This window comes from Uloborus diversus, chromosome 4 (assembly GCF_026930045.1).
Source record: "Uloborus diversus isolate 005 chromosome 4, Udiv.v.3.1, whole genome shotgun sequence".
Classification (NCBI taxonomy): Eukaryota; Metazoa; Arthropoda; class Arachnida; order Araneae; family Uloboridae; genus Uloborus; species Uloborus diversus.
Genome location: NC_072734.1, coordinates 146,144,430 through 146,161,806, shown reverse-complemented (window position 1 = coordinate 146,161,806; position 17,377 = coordinate 146,144,430). Strand labels below are relative to the sequence as shown.

General features: G+C 30.0%; 1 protein-coding gene across 1 annotated transcript in view; it reads left to right on the top strand.

Annotated features, from left to right (window-relative positions):
- LOC129220906 (PTB domain-containing engulfment adapter protein 1-like) overlaps positions 1–17,141 on the top strand; it is a 31,629-nt gene extending 14,488 nt beyond the window's left edge. Inside the window, exons 4-10 of the mRNA XM_054855340.1 lie at positions 4,999–5,070; positions 7,291–7,389; positions 7,665–7,802; positions 10,831–10,947; positions 13,180–13,281; positions 14,892–15,032; positions 16,995–17,141. Of these exons, the coding sequence (XP_054711315.1) occupies positions 4,999–5,070; positions 7,291–7,389; positions 7,665–7,802; positions 10,831–10,947; positions 13,180–13,281; positions 14,892–15,032; positions 16,995–17,141 (816 nt within the window). The remainder of the gene's footprint in view (positions 1–4,998; positions 5,071–7,290; positions 7,390–7,664; positions 7,803–10,830; positions 10,948–13,179; positions 13,282–14,891; positions 15,033–16,994) is intronic.
- The last annotated feature ends 236 nt before the right edge of the window (positions 17,142–17,377 follow it).

Genomic DNA, 17,377 nt, shown 5'->3' with positions numbered 1-17,377 from the left:
AATATATTTGCCTGTCACCTCCCTAACTTTATGGTTACTTTACTAGCTCCCCCCCCCCAAAAAAAACAGCTGGTATTAGATGGCAGCTGATCAGCAAGCTGTATGGTTTACATTTATATTTAGTTGTTTATATTATGACTGTGAGATTGGTTACTACTTTTTATTTAAAAGACTTTCTTTTTTTTTATTCCTCTTTCAACTGCTGCATTAGTTTTATCAAGGGCAGTATGTTCTTTTAAGCCAATTTTTATTTTGTACAATTGATTTATAAACATTATATTCTAAATATACCTGTTTAAGTACAGTGAAACTTCAGTAACTGAACACACTGATAATCCAGGTAACTCGACATTTATTTTTCTTAGGGTCTGCCAAATGCTAACTTCAATGGCCCAAAACCTTTCTAACTTGACACACATTTGCTAGAATCCCTATAAGTCAACATCCAATTGCTATTCTAGTACAATTCATTCTTTCATATTGACCTTTACTCAAAATTTCAGAAAAGCTCTTTTATAGAATTCTATCTTTTATCCAGGGGAGTCAGCAACCACTCTGTGCTGTTAGTGCAATTTTAAAAGGGCAGGGTAAAATGTACCACATGGGAGGTCTGTAGAGAAAGAAGGCACCAATACAAGTTTTTTAAACAAGTGTGAGCAGGACTTGTTATCTTTAGCAGACCTGATTTAACAAAAGCTTTTATCTCTTTTCAACAATTATGTATTTATTCCTCACAAGATATTCAAATCTATTATTGATTTTATTATATATTTTTCAAAGAAAGAAAACAAAAAGAATAGAAAATTCATTTACTGGAATTAATTTTCATAATGTGAATGTTAAGTATTAATAAGTATAAGTGATACACATAGAAAAGTTTTAGGAATTAAAATTTTGGAACTCCAGTAAGTTGAGAAAAAGTTGCGAGTTAGCCGTGTCATTAAGCTGGAGAGGGGGGGGGGGGAGAATCTGGACAAAAATTCCATGCACATAATAATTTGCTTTCCAATTATTAAAAAAATATAAGAATCCATTGGATATGAGAGGCGTATAAATACTAATTTATTTCTTCATTTACTGTGACAGGAGAGGGGGGGGGGAATAATTTACTCTATTTAGAACATATTATTACTAAACAATCAGACCATTAATTTTTAAAGGGTGTCAAATATAATTTCAAGAAATTTAAAGGATGAATTTGTGGATGTGCAGCAGTAAAACTTCAATGTAAGGGGGGGGGGGATCCTGAAAGTGCTAGAAACTGCATGATTATGAATTGGTATTAAGACTCTACTTTTGTTTTAAGTTGTCTGGACTAAAATGTAGTAATTCGTATGCAGATATTGTGGTCTGCAACTTTTTAATTTCATGATATCTTATTTTCAGAATGTCTATATTTTAAACAATTTTTAACTATTTCAAATTAAAAAAAAAAGCTTGAATATTAAATTTATGTGTTTGAGTTCAGTATTTAACACACTTTATATTAATTTTTTTAAATAATTGCTGGGAGCTCTGTTTTCAAAGAAATGGAAGAATGGAAGAAGGAATGATGCTTTTGTTGTTTTTAGGGGGGAGGGGACAGAATCCCTAAGAGACCCATAACTTTTTTCATAGGAAAAGTTAGAGCACATACTCATGATCATTTTTTCTTTTAAATCATGATTTTTAAAATTGACCCTGACGTTAAAAATTTAAAATTTTGACAATGGTTTTTTTTGACCAAAAATAAAAATGTTTAACTTTCTAACTTTTAAAAAATTCTCAGTATTAACTAAGATTATTATAATATTTTTTTTATAAAAATATTCAAAAGTCTTAAAATTTTTTATGAAAATTTTCAAAAAGGTAATATTATAAGTTGCTGAGAAACATTTTTTTCCCCATTAACAACAGCTCAGTTAGTGTCTTTGAAAATGACAAAAAATGCAAAATCGAAAAATTTCAGAAGTCTATAAAATCAAAATACCCATTGAGATTGAAACAAAAAAAACCAGGGGTTGCTTTTAACCACAAAATAAGGAAGTATACCAAGTTTCATCAAAATCCGAGATTGTAGTTGTTAAAATCCCATTTTTGTGGTTGATTCTTCATATATTTTAAACTATTTCAAATTAAATAGAAGTTTAAATATTATTTTTTTTTTATAGTTGAGTTCCTTATTCAACACACTGTGTATTTGAATTTTTGTCATAATTGCTGACAATTCTGTTTTTAAGAATATGGAAGTGATTGTATGATGTTTTACACTTTTTTTCCAGAATATGGGGGGTGGGGGAGGGGCAGAATCCCTTAAAGTCCCCTAATGTTTTTCATTGGATAAGTTAGAGTACTATTCATGATCATTTTTAAAAAAAATCATGAATTTTAAAACTGACCCTCTTGTTGAAAACCAGAATTTTGCCAACACCTTTTTTTGAAAAAAAAAAAATCAAAATTTTCAATTTTCTTTTTTTTTTTTTTTTTAAATTGTGTAAACTAAGATTATTAAGATATTTTTTTATCAACATGTTCAAAGTCTTCCTATTTTGTGTAAAAATTTTCAAAAAGATTATAGCATTAGTTATCAAGAAATAATTTATTTTTCATAAACAATAACATCTCAGTTTGAGTGACTCGAAAATGACAAAAAATGTAAAATCGCCAAATTTCAAAAGGCTATAAAATTAAAACGCATTGATACTGAAAGAAAAAAAATTAAGGGGTTGCTTGTAACCATAAAGGGATGAAGTATACCAAGTTTTGATCAAATTCCGAGACGGTGGGTGTTAAAATCCCATTTTTGTGGTTGATTTGACGTGGAATGACCCCAACATAATTTCGAAATCGGTGTTAATTGTATTCTTCATTCTCTAACTTTTTTTGATTTGCATTGTTTGTTCCTTTAAAACTCATCTTCCCTGTCGAAACACATAACTTCATACATCTTTTCTTTTCTTTTGACTTGTTCTTCTCTTGCTATCTTTTATTAAAATCTGCAAGAAATGATTCCAGAATGCTGTTTTTCATTTCTGTTGTCTAGGCTAGTTTTAAGAAGCCTTGTCAAAACTTGCTGTTTGTTTAATAAACAATTCCTGTTTTGTGACTATCTGCATCTGTCACATAATCATCCCTATTGAACTTTCATATTGTGGTTATGTCTGTATAATATTTAAACAAAAGAATATATTTAATATTTTTAAGATGATTGCTGATTGCAAATAAACATGGTTACACTAGTCAACAAAACAGAACTTTTTATCTGCATCCTGGTTTTAAATAGCACTGATTTTGGGTCGAGAAAAACAAATATGGTAGTTAATTTTTTATTAGTCGTGTTTTCAAAATACATCAAAGCCCACTGTAGAAAGATGCACCGCAACCATACATTGATTTTAAAGGTAATATTAAAAAGGGAAAAAAATCCTTTGAAATAAATGTTATTAAATAGGTTCTGTTTTATTACAATTACACAATGCTTATTTTTTGGAAAGCAGTGGTTGCTTTTGGCTTATTGATGTAAATGCTTCATTTTCAATTGCTTTTTGTATGTGAAAAAAGGACCATCTCTTGTACTAGTTCAGCACCATTAGGTGAGCATTAGCTCAGTCCAATGACCCTGATATATGCGTTCCTTTGTAAAGATATCTTAGTGAAACCTTTCCTCATGCTCATTGCTCATAGCTTCAATTTTTAAACAAAATATCCTGGAAGAAGTGAACAAAATGGAATTTCAGATACACATCATTCATCAATGGTCACAGAACTTCCGCAGGGGTTGTTGGACCAACTGTTTATAGTTCTTGTCTTCTCTGCTGCATAGAAATACTTGGAATGTACCTTTAAAGGCTTCCTGGGTGTTTTTTCTCCGTTTGCATTTTTTTTCTTCAAAAATGCCATATTTGAAGGGCAATTAAAATTTCTCCCCTTAACCTTAGCTTCAATATATCTTGGAAATTTCCCTCTAAGGTATTGGAGAATTGTCTTTGTTCACAGTTTTCACGAAGTTCTTCATTATTCCCAGCAAAATGAGCATGGGCGGAAGCGAAAATGGGTGGACCTACCTAAAACTCCAAATTTTGGCTGATTTTGGGCATTTCTCTTCACAGAATTTAAATTTTTAGTTGTCCATTTCAGTTTTCATGTTATGAGATTTTCTATCCCAACCTAGGGTCGAAGTTTAGAGGGCAGTATATCCAATGGGAGATGTTTCTATCTTCCAAGGAAAAGAGCATTAGTGAGAATTCACAATCCTAGTTTTCCTTGTATCTTGAAAACTAGAGCTCAACTATTTATGGAGATTTTCGTGTTTAGCGAGGCTAAATATACTTCAGAAATAGCTATTTTTGAGCCGGATGGGCATTTTTGATGTTGACTAGTGTTATTGATATAATTACTGTTAAAATGCCAAAGTGATGACCAACGAATAGCTGCACTTTTGCCAGGTACTCAGCACAATCATTTCTAGCCCAGTAGCAAACAGAAAAGTGGTGCAAAATTTTAACCAGTCTAATAAGTTCACAAGTCACCCCCTGTAGTCACAAAATCACCCCGTGTGTGGAATATGAAATAATACATTTTTATTATGAAATTTCACGAATGCCATGGGAATGTAAAATGCAGTATCTTCATCTGCTCATTTTTTCTTGATATCTGTTTTACTTTAGCTTTATTGTACAAACTTGCCTACTTCCTTTCGCCAAAATAAAACTCAAAAAAGACGTCAACTTCTAACATTTCCCTGTCATTGTTAGTATGGAATTCAAAACGTGTTTCTTCAATTATCTCAAAAACTAATTTCTGCAGATACTGCATACTTTCTCATGGAACATACATAACAGTAAGGGATTAAATGTGGATTGATCTAGTCCCCCTGTAAGTGAGAATTGCAAAATTTAATTTGATGTTTTAGGTTTTTATCCATTTTTTGACAGTAATTTATAATATAAACTAGTTTAAAACTTTATATCAAATGTGTTGAGTTTATAAGTAATTTTTGGAATTGCCTTTTATTTTCAGTTCTTGGGATCCATTGAAGTAGATCAAGCAAAAGGAATAGAAGTTGTTAAAGATGGAATTCGAAAATTAAAGGTTTGTTACAAAAAGTTTTGATTATCTATGTTTTTACTACACATATTTTTGTTTTAATGTATATTTACTTTTTAACATTTTATTTTGTTCTTCATTTCAAGTTTTAAGTAAAAGTTTGATTTTCTGTGTTTTATTATGATTTTCAAAATAAATTTGTATTTCTTATATATGAGTTTTTGTCATATTTATTGCATAACATAATGTTATTGAAAGCAGAACCATTAATGTTTTGCTTAATTTAACTTGTAACAATAGTTTGGTGCATAGTTTCCTTGCAACAAAAAAAATTGTCAAAGAATGTTATGTGTGTGTATATATATATATATATATATATATATCACATATTTATCTAAACCTGATTTTAAATTTTTGTTCTAGCTTTTGTTAAAGAGAAATAAACTTTGTTTTCAGAAATATTTGATTAATTTTGCCCTTAACGAATGGTTACAGCTATAGATAAAACAAGCTCCATATTTTGCCAAATGCTGTGTATTCCGTTAAAATTTGATTGATTTTCAAAAATTAATATTTCATTTTATTTTTATTCTAAAGATTAAGAATCCATTGAGGTATTGGTGAGAATATCAGCATTTCAGCTCCCATGCTTCTAAAGATAGCGAGAAAGTCCATATCTGCACCAGCTAGCAGCTCTGCTAGTGAACCTCTATTTTCAGAAGCAGGAAATCTTTTTGAACTAAAACGTTATAGGCTAGCTGTAACCTGAGAACACACAGTGCACCAAATGTTCCTGCACATTACTACGCCTTAATTGAGTATTATTAAACTTTAATTGCAATGATTAATTTCATTAGTTAGTTTTTGAGCAATATTTAATACTTCATTTGGCGTAAAACTTAAGAACTTTAAATGTTTCAAAACTCAATATCCATGTGTTTCCTTTTATCACCTTTTTAAATATTTGTGAAACAATACTTTTTTTTTTAAATAATTTATTTATTTATTTATCTTTTTAAAGCTGCATATTTTACTTTAAGAAAAACAGTTAATTGACTTTGCATGTTCATAAACACTTAGTGTTTTGAGTATTTTAATATTATTTAAATTAAAAGTATGTATTGTAATAAAATTTGAATTTCATCGCTGAATGTTCTCTCTTGCATTGAAATTACTTTGAATGTGATGATTTACGTAAGTAATGATGTGAATTAATTTTGTTCCATGGTAACTTTCATTCATTGCACAAAAACAAAATGTTTACTTGCTAATTGTTGAATATTTAAGTTTGTTTACTATTCAGTCTCCAAATATTAAAATATTCGGCCAAACAAAATATTCTGTTTGTGTGCTGAATATGCAGTATACCAAATATGAATGAAATATTTAATATATCCCTCGTTAAATCCATAATGCTGATATTTGTAACCATTACGGCGGTATTCTCCACTCTAAACTCAACGCTAAGCTAAAAAAACTAGAAGCAAAAAAAAAAAAGAAAGAAAAACCTTTATTCTCCATTCTGGTGAACCCTGTCACAAAATGCCCTCTTAACAGCTCAGCTTGGAAGAGAGTTTCAGCTTTAGGGCTTTGACAGTTTAAACATAGGTTTCCCTTCCTATCATCCCTTTGTTAACAGACAAAATGGACGACCGTGTTTGGATAGTTTTAAGCCTGCCGATTACAAATGCTCGAAACTATTGACTTAGGTCTGCACTAGATTCTAGCTGTGAGAAGCAATTATTTAGAAGATTTAACTTGATTTAACAATATAAGTTTAATAAGAAAGCGCTGCCAAAGACATTATTGCAATCAATGCTCTGGAGAATAGTGCAAAAAAAAATTAAAATTTCTATTTTTAATTTGCTATAGTTAGGAAAAGCGATTAGTTAAAACTTAAAATTAAATAATAAATTTTTGGAACTTGATGTCTTCCAGTTGCACAACAAGACTGAAAATTCGACAAAAACGAAGAATCTCGCCTTTTTTTTTTAGGAGGGGGGGGGGGGGGGGTAAGAAACTCTTGCTTCAATAAATGACAAACAAAAAGGTTACAAAGAATATTGCATCGAAAAATAATTATTTAGGGGGGGGGGATTTGAAGTAGAATCACTGAAGTTATAACACTGGCTTACGTTCCTTACTCATCCTTTTATTTTTTAAGTATATTTGCATTGGAAAGAAATGTAAGATATTAAAATTTAATATTTATATGATTGTGTAAAATCATAATGTTTACCTTTTTTATTTGTGTTTTTGAAATAGTTCAATCAACAGTTGAAGAAAGCTGAAGGGACTAAAACACCCAAAGTAGAAGTAACTATATCTATTGATGGAGTAGCCATTCAAGACCAAAAAACCAAAGTAAAATTTTTAATATTTTTTTAAATCTGTGTTTTACAGTAGTTTAAATGTAAGAATTTTTTTGTAAATATTTACTTTTTAATACAATTAAAACGATATTTATTTAATAAACTAATAAATGTTAAAACTTTGAATGAAGTTTAAAGTTTAGATATTTAAAAAAAAATTTTTCTGTACAACATGATGCTCATGTTTTTCATTTTTGGCACTAAACTTTTATTTAATTTTGCATCAAGCTTTAATATACATGTAACTAATTATGTTATCTTTTGCAGCAAATTTTACATCAATATCCTCTTCATCGCATATCTTATTGTGCCAATGACAAATCTGACAAAAAGTTCTTCAGTTTTATAGCAAAAGAAGATTGTGGCGAAAAGCATATGTGCTTTGTATTTGCTAGTGATAAATTGGTAAATATTTATGTCAACATTTTTTAATTTTTCAGATGAGATATAAATTTTCCTTTTATGTTCTTATTCAGTGACGGATTAACCTTGTCACAATTGTCAGGGACCGACGGGAAATTTTAACATCTTCCTGATAGATGGCTTCCTTAGCTTTATGATAGACTAAGAGGCCCCCAAAAATGCACTGACATGCCCCAAAACATTTAAATCTGTCACTGTTCTTTATGTCTTTTATTTTTAGTATAAAACATATTTATATAATGATACTGATTTTGAGACTTTTCCATAATCTATATGTTTGTATGAAAAATAAATGTTTTTTTAATTTTAGGAAAATTTGTTGGATGTTTACAAGTTTTAAGTGCTCGCTACTGATTGAAACTCTTGTAGTTTAAATTTGAAGTAGTGTGTAGGGTAATTCAAAACAAATGGAAGTTTCATAAGGCTACCATTTAAAAAATATTGGCCCATATTCTCAAGCTCTCTGCAGGAGCTTGAATGAAAAAGCAAGTTGTAAAGCTTCAATTGGCTGCTGCCTGGGGTTCGAGAATATCTGATATTTTGATATGTATCCGATATTTTCAATCAGTGCAAACTTAAGTCATTAAATAGTAATTGCTTCCTCAAATCACTGTTTATTTTCTTATGCTATTATCATAATGCATCAATTCTAAAATTAATGTTTTTTTCATTATTTACATTCACAAATATACATTTTTTAAAAATTTACATACTTTGAATGGCATTTAAGTATAAATGATATTTACAATCATTTGTAAAATTTGATAGTTTAATCTATTGAAAATAAAATGTAGCATAACTGATACATTTCTATTAATTTTAGTAGAATTATTTAAGCATTAGATGCTTTACTCATTTTTCTTTGGTTAACTTTTACAAATTTTTAAAAAATATGCATTTGTCATGCTACAGTGTGTATGGCAGGAGCTTGAGTACAAGTGTGATATTGTTCAGGCATCAGGAAGAGGGTACGTAAGACGTCCTCAGAATGCTTAAAATGTGTTTGAAAAATGTCGTTTTGTACCTTTTTACTCTTAGAAATATACATGTTTGAAACCCACCATTATTTTTGAATCACCCTGTATATATTTTTCATCACTAAACCTTGATTCTATAACTTTTTTTGATGAACATTAATTGCAGCTGCATACTATACAATATTATTAGAGCTCAGATTATACATACTAAAAATCATTAAAATATGCAAAAGAAATATAAGCACCAATAACCTAAAATTTTAGCCCCTAAAATTTTAAAATAAGTATCAATATTTTTTTTATTTGTTTTTTTTTCTTTTTGTTTTTTATTTGAACAAATACTATGTACATTAAGAATTGAATACCTTTGTGCTTGAAAAGTAAAGGAAAACAGAATGAAGTTAGCTCTCATAAGCTCTCTTCTTTTGCATTGAGAAGGGAGTTCCTAGTGACCCCGAAACAAGTGTACACAGTTTTCCTACTAATTTATGCCTATATATTCTTTCACTGTGTTCAATCTGTTTCAACTAGAGATATCATATGTTTCTTCTTTCAAAAGGCTGCATTATAGCTCTGCCTGCAATCTCATAAGTTTTGGTCACTGACGACCCACTAAAACTGTCTTAGACAAAGTTGTTCAGTACAAGCTTTCCCCATTAATTCTTTGCCTTTTCTAATTGGCTCCTGAAGGCACACCCGTCATTTGGGCAATCGAGCAGGGAAGGGGAAAGGGCAATTGACTCTTTTAAATTTTAAAAAAGTAATTAGGCATTTTGCATATGTATTTTGAGTTTTTCTCCTTTAAATGCATTGAGCATTAAACCCTTTAACCCCCCCCCCCCCCCCAAAAAAAAAAGCTTTGAAATGATGGGCTTGTTAATGAAATGAGAGGGCACAGTTTCAAGGTAATTTACTTTCTTTAAAAAAAGAACAAAAAGATTTTGTTTATGTTTTTTAAAAGTAAAATAAGCAGATAGATGTGGAGGAAAAGCAGTAATATGCATTTATTTTAAGAAATTGCTGCTTTTATGTATTTAAATGCACTAACATCAATAGAAGGAAAAATATGTTGTTGCATATGCACATAATCAAGGCTCTAATTATTATATTAATACTTTGCGTAAAATATATTTAAACAAAATTAGGGCAACCTTTCCAAATATTTGGATAAAAAATGCTGGATAAGGTTGGATGTCATGTTTACTAATCATAACTGTTCTAAAAGTCACTTATTTGAAAATAATATTAAAAGCAACAAAAAAATTTACAAAAATTAAGACATCTATGTGCAAAATGTTCCATTCAATTATTGGAAAACCTATTTAACTCTGAAGATTCAACATTTTCTTTCCAAGTTGCTAAGCATGTGAAATCAATAAAATAAATGTCCTCTCTTTTTTTTTTGTTAAAAGAACTTTTTATTTAAAGAAAAAAAATGAGAAATAAAAAAAGAAAACAAAGGAAAAGGATCCATTTCTTTTTTAGATGCAGTATTTTTAAAATAATCATATCAGTGCTTTTTAAAATTTGACTCATACATGTAATATGCATAAAGCTGCTTGTTTCAATCTCAATGCATTTTTATTCAACCCAACTCCAGTGACATTCATAACTAATAATCATATTTAATAAATTTATAATTTATCTTTTCAAAAATGTTCCACCTCCCTTAATTTTTCAATTTTTATCTTAAAATAGTAAAAATGTGAAGCAAAACTCATCAAAAATGGTTTTTACTGATGTGGTGCTTAAGTTCTTACTTTTTTTCCTCCTGAGATTTTTTTTTTCATTCCCAATATATATATATATATATATATATATATATATATATATATATATATATATATATATATATATATATATATATATATATATATATATATATATATATATTTTATTTTTTTTTTTATTTTTTTTTTTTTTTCAAAAATGTTTTAACATCCAGAAGTACTTATAAATATTATATGTTATTTTTCTTCCCTTTTCTTTTTTTATTATTCTCAATTTAAATGTAATATTTATTGAATTTTTAGGCTGAAGATATTACTTTAACGATTGGTGAAGCATTTGATTTAGCATATCGTAAGTTTTTAGATACTTCAGGAAAAGATTTGGAAGCTAAGAAACAACTGATGATTCTACAAAAAAGGGTATAATTTTTCTTTTGTATGCATTTTCTTCTTTAAAATAGGACCTGTACTTTTTTTTTTTGGCAAAATTTTATTTACAAATTCATGTTTTTTCTGTCATTTTGATAGCAGGCATATTCGCAAAACCCCTTGTACATTTTATCTTTAGATAAATTGTCCAGCATACATAGCCTTATTGTCCAAAGTGCAGTTTGTCCCTAGATCAATAAATAAGATTGACCTAATAACAAGCTTCTGTACCTAAATGTAGCTTTTATAAAATGCATTTAAACATAATAGATATATTTTTTTCAATTTTATGTACGAGTAAAGTAAATCAACAAGAGGAATTAATTTAATGGAAACTCTTCTAATTTTTAAGTAAAAGATCTTTTGTGGATTTTATATTGTTTGAATACTAGGTAAAAGATGGTTTTTTTAATGATTATAATGCAACATTAAACTCATAGCTGACATAATTTTAATCAAATTAAAAGTTATTAGGCATTGTTGTGGATTGAAGATATGAAGTGTGTAGTTGCAAAAATAGGTATCGCATTTTATTTTTGCAAATGCATTTTTTTTTTCTTCTGAAATTGCAATATTTTGGTAATTCAAAGCCCTGAGATAGTTAGAAATTTTCGGAATGGTCCCCTTAATGGTCTAAACTAAACATGAAAATTATTTTGTCTCGTATCTTATTAACTTAGCAGATATATGAATTTTGTTTTGGAGATGCCAATTTATGCAGCTATATGCTTCGTATACTGTAAGGAAATTTCCCGAATCTCCTTATGGGAACCGAAAAATTCACATTTAAATAATTGGAAAGCCACCAGTGTGTCTCTAAGACAGAATTCCTTGTTCTCAATGACGCACCAAACATGGTCTACAGTCACATTTTTAAGACGCCAATTAGGAAAAATTTCAAAGACAAGGGCCCAAATGCTCCGGTAAGAAATCTGAAAATGAAAAAATTACAATTTCGAAAAATGTAAGGGAGAGAGCTTTTGAATCATTCATCATTGAATATCGCTTAAAAACTTCGTTTTCTAGGACTTTAGTTTCAAAATATCTTTTAGGGAGAGCCCCAGAACCCCACTGCTCGTAGCATCATCAAAGAAGTTTGTCTGTAACTGCGTTTTTGGAACTTCAATTTCAAAAAATTGGGCGGAGGGGTGATCAATTTAGATCTATTTTACGGAACAATCGGGGGCAGCACCAAAAAGTCCCATTCCTTTTCCTACCATCAACAAATATCGCCTATAATAGTGTTTTTAAACGTCCATTTTTAAAAGAAATTTGTAGAAGGCCTGCCAAAATTTCCTCCCCGTAACATCCGATACCGTCAAACTGATTTTCCCCATCAATTTTTCTGAGGGTATACTACCAGTAATCCATTATTCACAATATGTGTATGTGATCATATACATAGTATGTCATAATATGAAAATGTATGAAGCTGGAAGGTTTATGCTGTAGGTCTGAAAAGTATTTGAGAGTATACGGCGTATATGGGTATATCAATACCAATTCTTCTATTTTGAAACAACAATGGCTAATAAAATCCAAAAAAAAAAAACAAAAAAAAACATGGCTATTGCAAGAAACTTTATCAATATAATCTACACCAAAATCAACCGAAAACCAAAATTTTTAAGGTAATCGAATCATTCGGATGCAAAATTTAAAAATGTAAATTATTCCTATTAACTTGTTTTCCTCTACCCCAACTAACCCATGACTTACAGATTCCTTTGTATTACTTAATTTGGAAATAAAGAACTTTTTTTAATTCAGACTTTGACAGTTCAAAAATTTTAGCCATAAATCTAATAAATATAGGCTGTGAATTAATTTCTCCCATAAAGCCTTTTTTAAAGGTTACTATCTATGAATATTACTATAATTAATTATTATTTTTTAACTATATTAATTTCGTCAATGTTTAATTTTTGACATTGATATTTTAAAACATCGATGTTTCATCATCAATGTTGCATTTCTACTTGATGATATCACCTCTCATTGTTTTTAAATTAGGATGTTTTTTAGTGTTCTTTTTTTAATATTTTATCTGTAGAATAACTATTTTTGTGTCCTCTGAGACAATTCATAAGTGATCAATACTAAATAATTTGGGTTACGTAAAACTGTTGCAAAGTCTTTAAATCCCTACTTGTAAAAACTGATCTGTGTAAATTTTGTTGAGAAAAAATTTTTAGTTCTCGATAAAATTAATTTTTAACTCAGGTTCAAGAATTAGAAAAAGAAAATATGAGGCTGAAAAAGAGGTTGGATGAAGTAACCAATGGCAGTTGTGTAGAAAATAGAAATATTACAAATGGACAACCTGTAAGTAAACTGTTTTTATAAAATTAAAATGACATTTTTGTGTTTGTTTAAAATATAAAATAGTTTTTCCTACTTAATTTCTTGAAAAAGAATATTTTGGAAGTGTTTAAAAAATAAATGAGTTGTATGTAATAGATGCATATGTGAGTATAAGAACTGCTAAATTTGTTTAAGTAACTGGATAATTTACTCAATTTTAAGTTCACTTTATGTTAAACAGTAAACTTCCAATTATCCGCCGAATAGGGAGGCAGGGTCTGCGAAAAAACGAATTCACGCATAATCCGCAAAATAGGTGAAAATGATACTAGTGTATGCAATAGCTTAACCAGGGGTGCCTACTCACCCCTTAGAGCTAGGGCCCACCCCCCATAAAAATCACAAAAGCCTCCCAAAAGCAAGACCCCCCGCAAAAAAATTACCCTTAAAACACCCCCCTAAAAATTTCAATGCCGCAGTCTGCGCCATGACCCCCTCCCCCCTCTAATTGGCACCCCTGGCTTAACAAGATCGATAACACTCCCAAGCATTTAGACTATAGCTAAAATGCTGACTGTAGGTGAAAAAAATGTAGGTATAAGAACTAAGCAGATCACTCATTATTGCAAATGGATGGCATACAAATGGATAGATCAAGCTAGGTTACATCACAGATCACTCATTATTGCAAATGTATTGTGTACAAATGCAAGCAAATGGATAAATCAAGCTAGGTTACAATCAAAAACATAGAGGAGAGGAGGGGAATTTTTTCCAAACAAGACTGGTAAGATCACTCGTATACACGCATAATTAATGTAAACCTAAAAATCGGTTAAATTGTGTAGATCTAAAGCTGTAAGTAGTGCAGATCTAAAAATCAGGTTTCAACTACTCAGGTTTCGGTGACCATGGAAGGTTTGATGTCATTGAAAGGGATGAGGAAGAAAGGAACAGAAATGTCTAAACATAGATTTTGCACTTTGAAAGTAAAACTATGTGAATTAACTTATTTACATTAAATTAATCATTAGGGAGATTTTTTCTTTTTTTTTCAAGTTTGACAGGCGGCAAATAATCCGCTTTGTGGATAAACTGCCTATGGAAAATCAAGAGTTTATTGTATTTTGAGCTAACTTGTTTCATAGAAATGGATCAAGTTACCAATACAGGCAGATTCAAATGATACAGTCCTTCAGGGATAAGGAATGTTAACTAAGTTCATTTGATTTGCTAAATCCTTTAAACATTAGCAAATATTTTTTGTAGATGAAAAATTTCTAGTACGAACAAAATGACTGGAACTTCCAAGTATAAACGTTTTGAAGTAGTTACACATTTAATTTGTAACATTTTTTAAACATGTGAAGAAGAAAGATTAATTACAGTTAAACCTGTTAATCACAACACCTTTAGGACTTAGTAGATAATGTTGTTAAAGGCCAAATGATGTCTCTACCAGAATTATTTCAAAATGCAGAAGTAAGGAGCTGATAATGTAATTAGCAAACTTGGAATATGAAATAACTTGGCACTTCTAATTAGATTCAATTAAAGTAGTTTCTTACAATTTAATTCAGGCAAAGTTAATTTATCATTAACGTATCCAAAAAATTAACTTTTTTTTTCAGCCGCAAAACCTATTGCATTTAAATGGGGAGACACCAACTATGCCTCGTCATCAGTCAGCTATTGAACCAAATTTTAATGCTGCATTACATCAAAATGTAAGGAATGACATGGCTAAATCAATGCCAACATCTCCTTCAGAGGTAAATTTATACTTTTGCTATTTACTACTATTATCTAATTTTTACGTACACCAATAAGGAATATTTTGTTCAAAATTTCACACCTTCTTCCTTTTCGTGTTACAAGGACAAAATTCTTTTATTATTTCAATATGTGCTTTTCTTTTTAAAATAATTTTTCACCTAAAAGGAAATAATGTATAGTTGCATACCTGAAAACTCTACTGGTTTTTCCTACTACTTTCAGTCTCCTAATTTTAATCAAAAATCTACTGAATTTTGTACATCTTAGGGAGAATCCCTTTATTGAGAGAATTTTATAAAAAATATACCCTGTAATATTATACCATGTACTACATGGTTTAAACACTTCCTGCAAAAATTCAATCTTAAGTACATGGAAATTTAGCAACATTATTAGTGCTTATTAAGTTTGATGAAAAATAAGTTTTAACTGTACATTAAGGATTAATTAAGCTTTGTTCTTCCTTTTCAATATTCAATAATTATTTTATGCATATATAAAGTAAAGAATGATTGTACTTTAAGGGATAGTAAAAAAATCTGAATTTTTTTCCTTGAAAAGTTGGAGGTATGTAGTTGATTCTTTGGATAACTCTTGTTTTTGTAGCGATGACACATAAATTCTGTTCTGCATAAAAAGCACCAACTCTATTTTAAGTGTCCATGTAGTTCATTCACAAAGTCTTTGATAAAACTCTTGTTATAAAATCTGTGATCATCAATTTAGTTTTTACTCCTAAATACATTTTAATGAGCTTATTTGTTTTTGAATAGGGTAACTGCAGCTTTTTTACTTTCTTCTATATCTAATATATAGAAGAAAGTATTGGATTCGTGCAAATTTTCGAATTTTGACGGATTTGAACGTTTTGAGATGTGCTGAGTCCATTTCGACTATTTTTGGAAAATGTCTGTCTGTCTGTGTGTGTGTTTGTGTGTGTCACGTCTGTGTGTGACCAGTTTTTTGTGGGCGCTCAACAACAAAAACTACCGCAGGAAATCGAACGAAATTTGGTACACATATGTGCCCATTGGTTTTTGGCGCGAATTCCTCCAAGGGAGGTGGAGCATTGGGACGTTTTTTGAGTTACGCGGGCTTGCTATTCCTCAGGAAGTAACTGGCGGAATCAAACAAAATTTGGTCCATATGTTGCCATTAATAGGAACAGGTGCTGATTCAATTTTGGTGTCAATAACTCAAACGGGGGTTGAGCTATAGAACGTTTTTTGTCGCCAATTGTGACTGCTGTATCTCAAGAAATAATGAATGGAATGAAAGAAAAATTTATCGGCAGGTAGCCCTTAGTGGGTATAAGAGCTGATTTTATTTTGGTGTCAACAGCTAAAAAGGGGGGTAGCGCAATAGCCCATTCTTTTTTTCCATTGTGAGTGCCCTATCTCAAGAAGTAATGCTATGTTCTGGTTGAAATTTGGAATATATGTGAATCCATATGTAAACAGACTTTGGTTCAATTTTGACGCCAATCGCTCCAAGAGGTGTTGATTTTTTTTTTTTTTGCGAATAAAAATAGCTTTATTAATGCAACAATAAGAAAGATAAATCGTAATAGATTGTCGTCTGCGTATTTCTCATGATTTTAATTGTATGGAAATGACCGGAAATATTATCTCAATGATTTAAAATTTTTAACTGTTGCCATCTTATGTTTGTTAACAAATAAAATATTTGTAATTAATTCAAGCAAGGCTTTTAAAATAACTTTCAATTTTCGTTCTTTGCTTTGCTTTTGTAATAATTCAGACATTGGGATGGTCGTCAAGTTTTTGCATGTGTAATTTTGTTTTTGTTGGGAATATTGCTTCCTCGTTAAGCATGGGGAGGGATCAGAATTATAAGAAAGATATAGAAGAAAGTTTCGTGATGGCCACAACATACTAGTTAAACTTATTCATGTTGAAAAAAAAGTACTAATATGTTCAAAATATATTTTCTTACAGGAATTATTTCATTTAGTCACACTTCCAATAGCTCCAACAGTAGGTACCAAGCTAGAAAACCTTGTTTTAGATGATCTTGATGATTTCAATCCAAGGGAGAATAAAATTACAAATGGAAATAAAGGTAATATTTCTCAAGTACAGTAATACTATACATGAAGCATTTGGTATCAAAACCAGCTCAACCCACTTTTCAAAATTTTATTGGAGGGACAAAAAAACATTTGCCAAAATAGCTGTTATCTAAAGAAAGCCGTTTTTTTTTTTTTTTTTTGGACAACAATTTTTGACCTGATTGGGCTGGATGTGATCCAAGTGACTTCGTAGCATGATAGTATCCACCATAGTGGCCTGATCAGTAAGGCATACGACATGAGACTGAA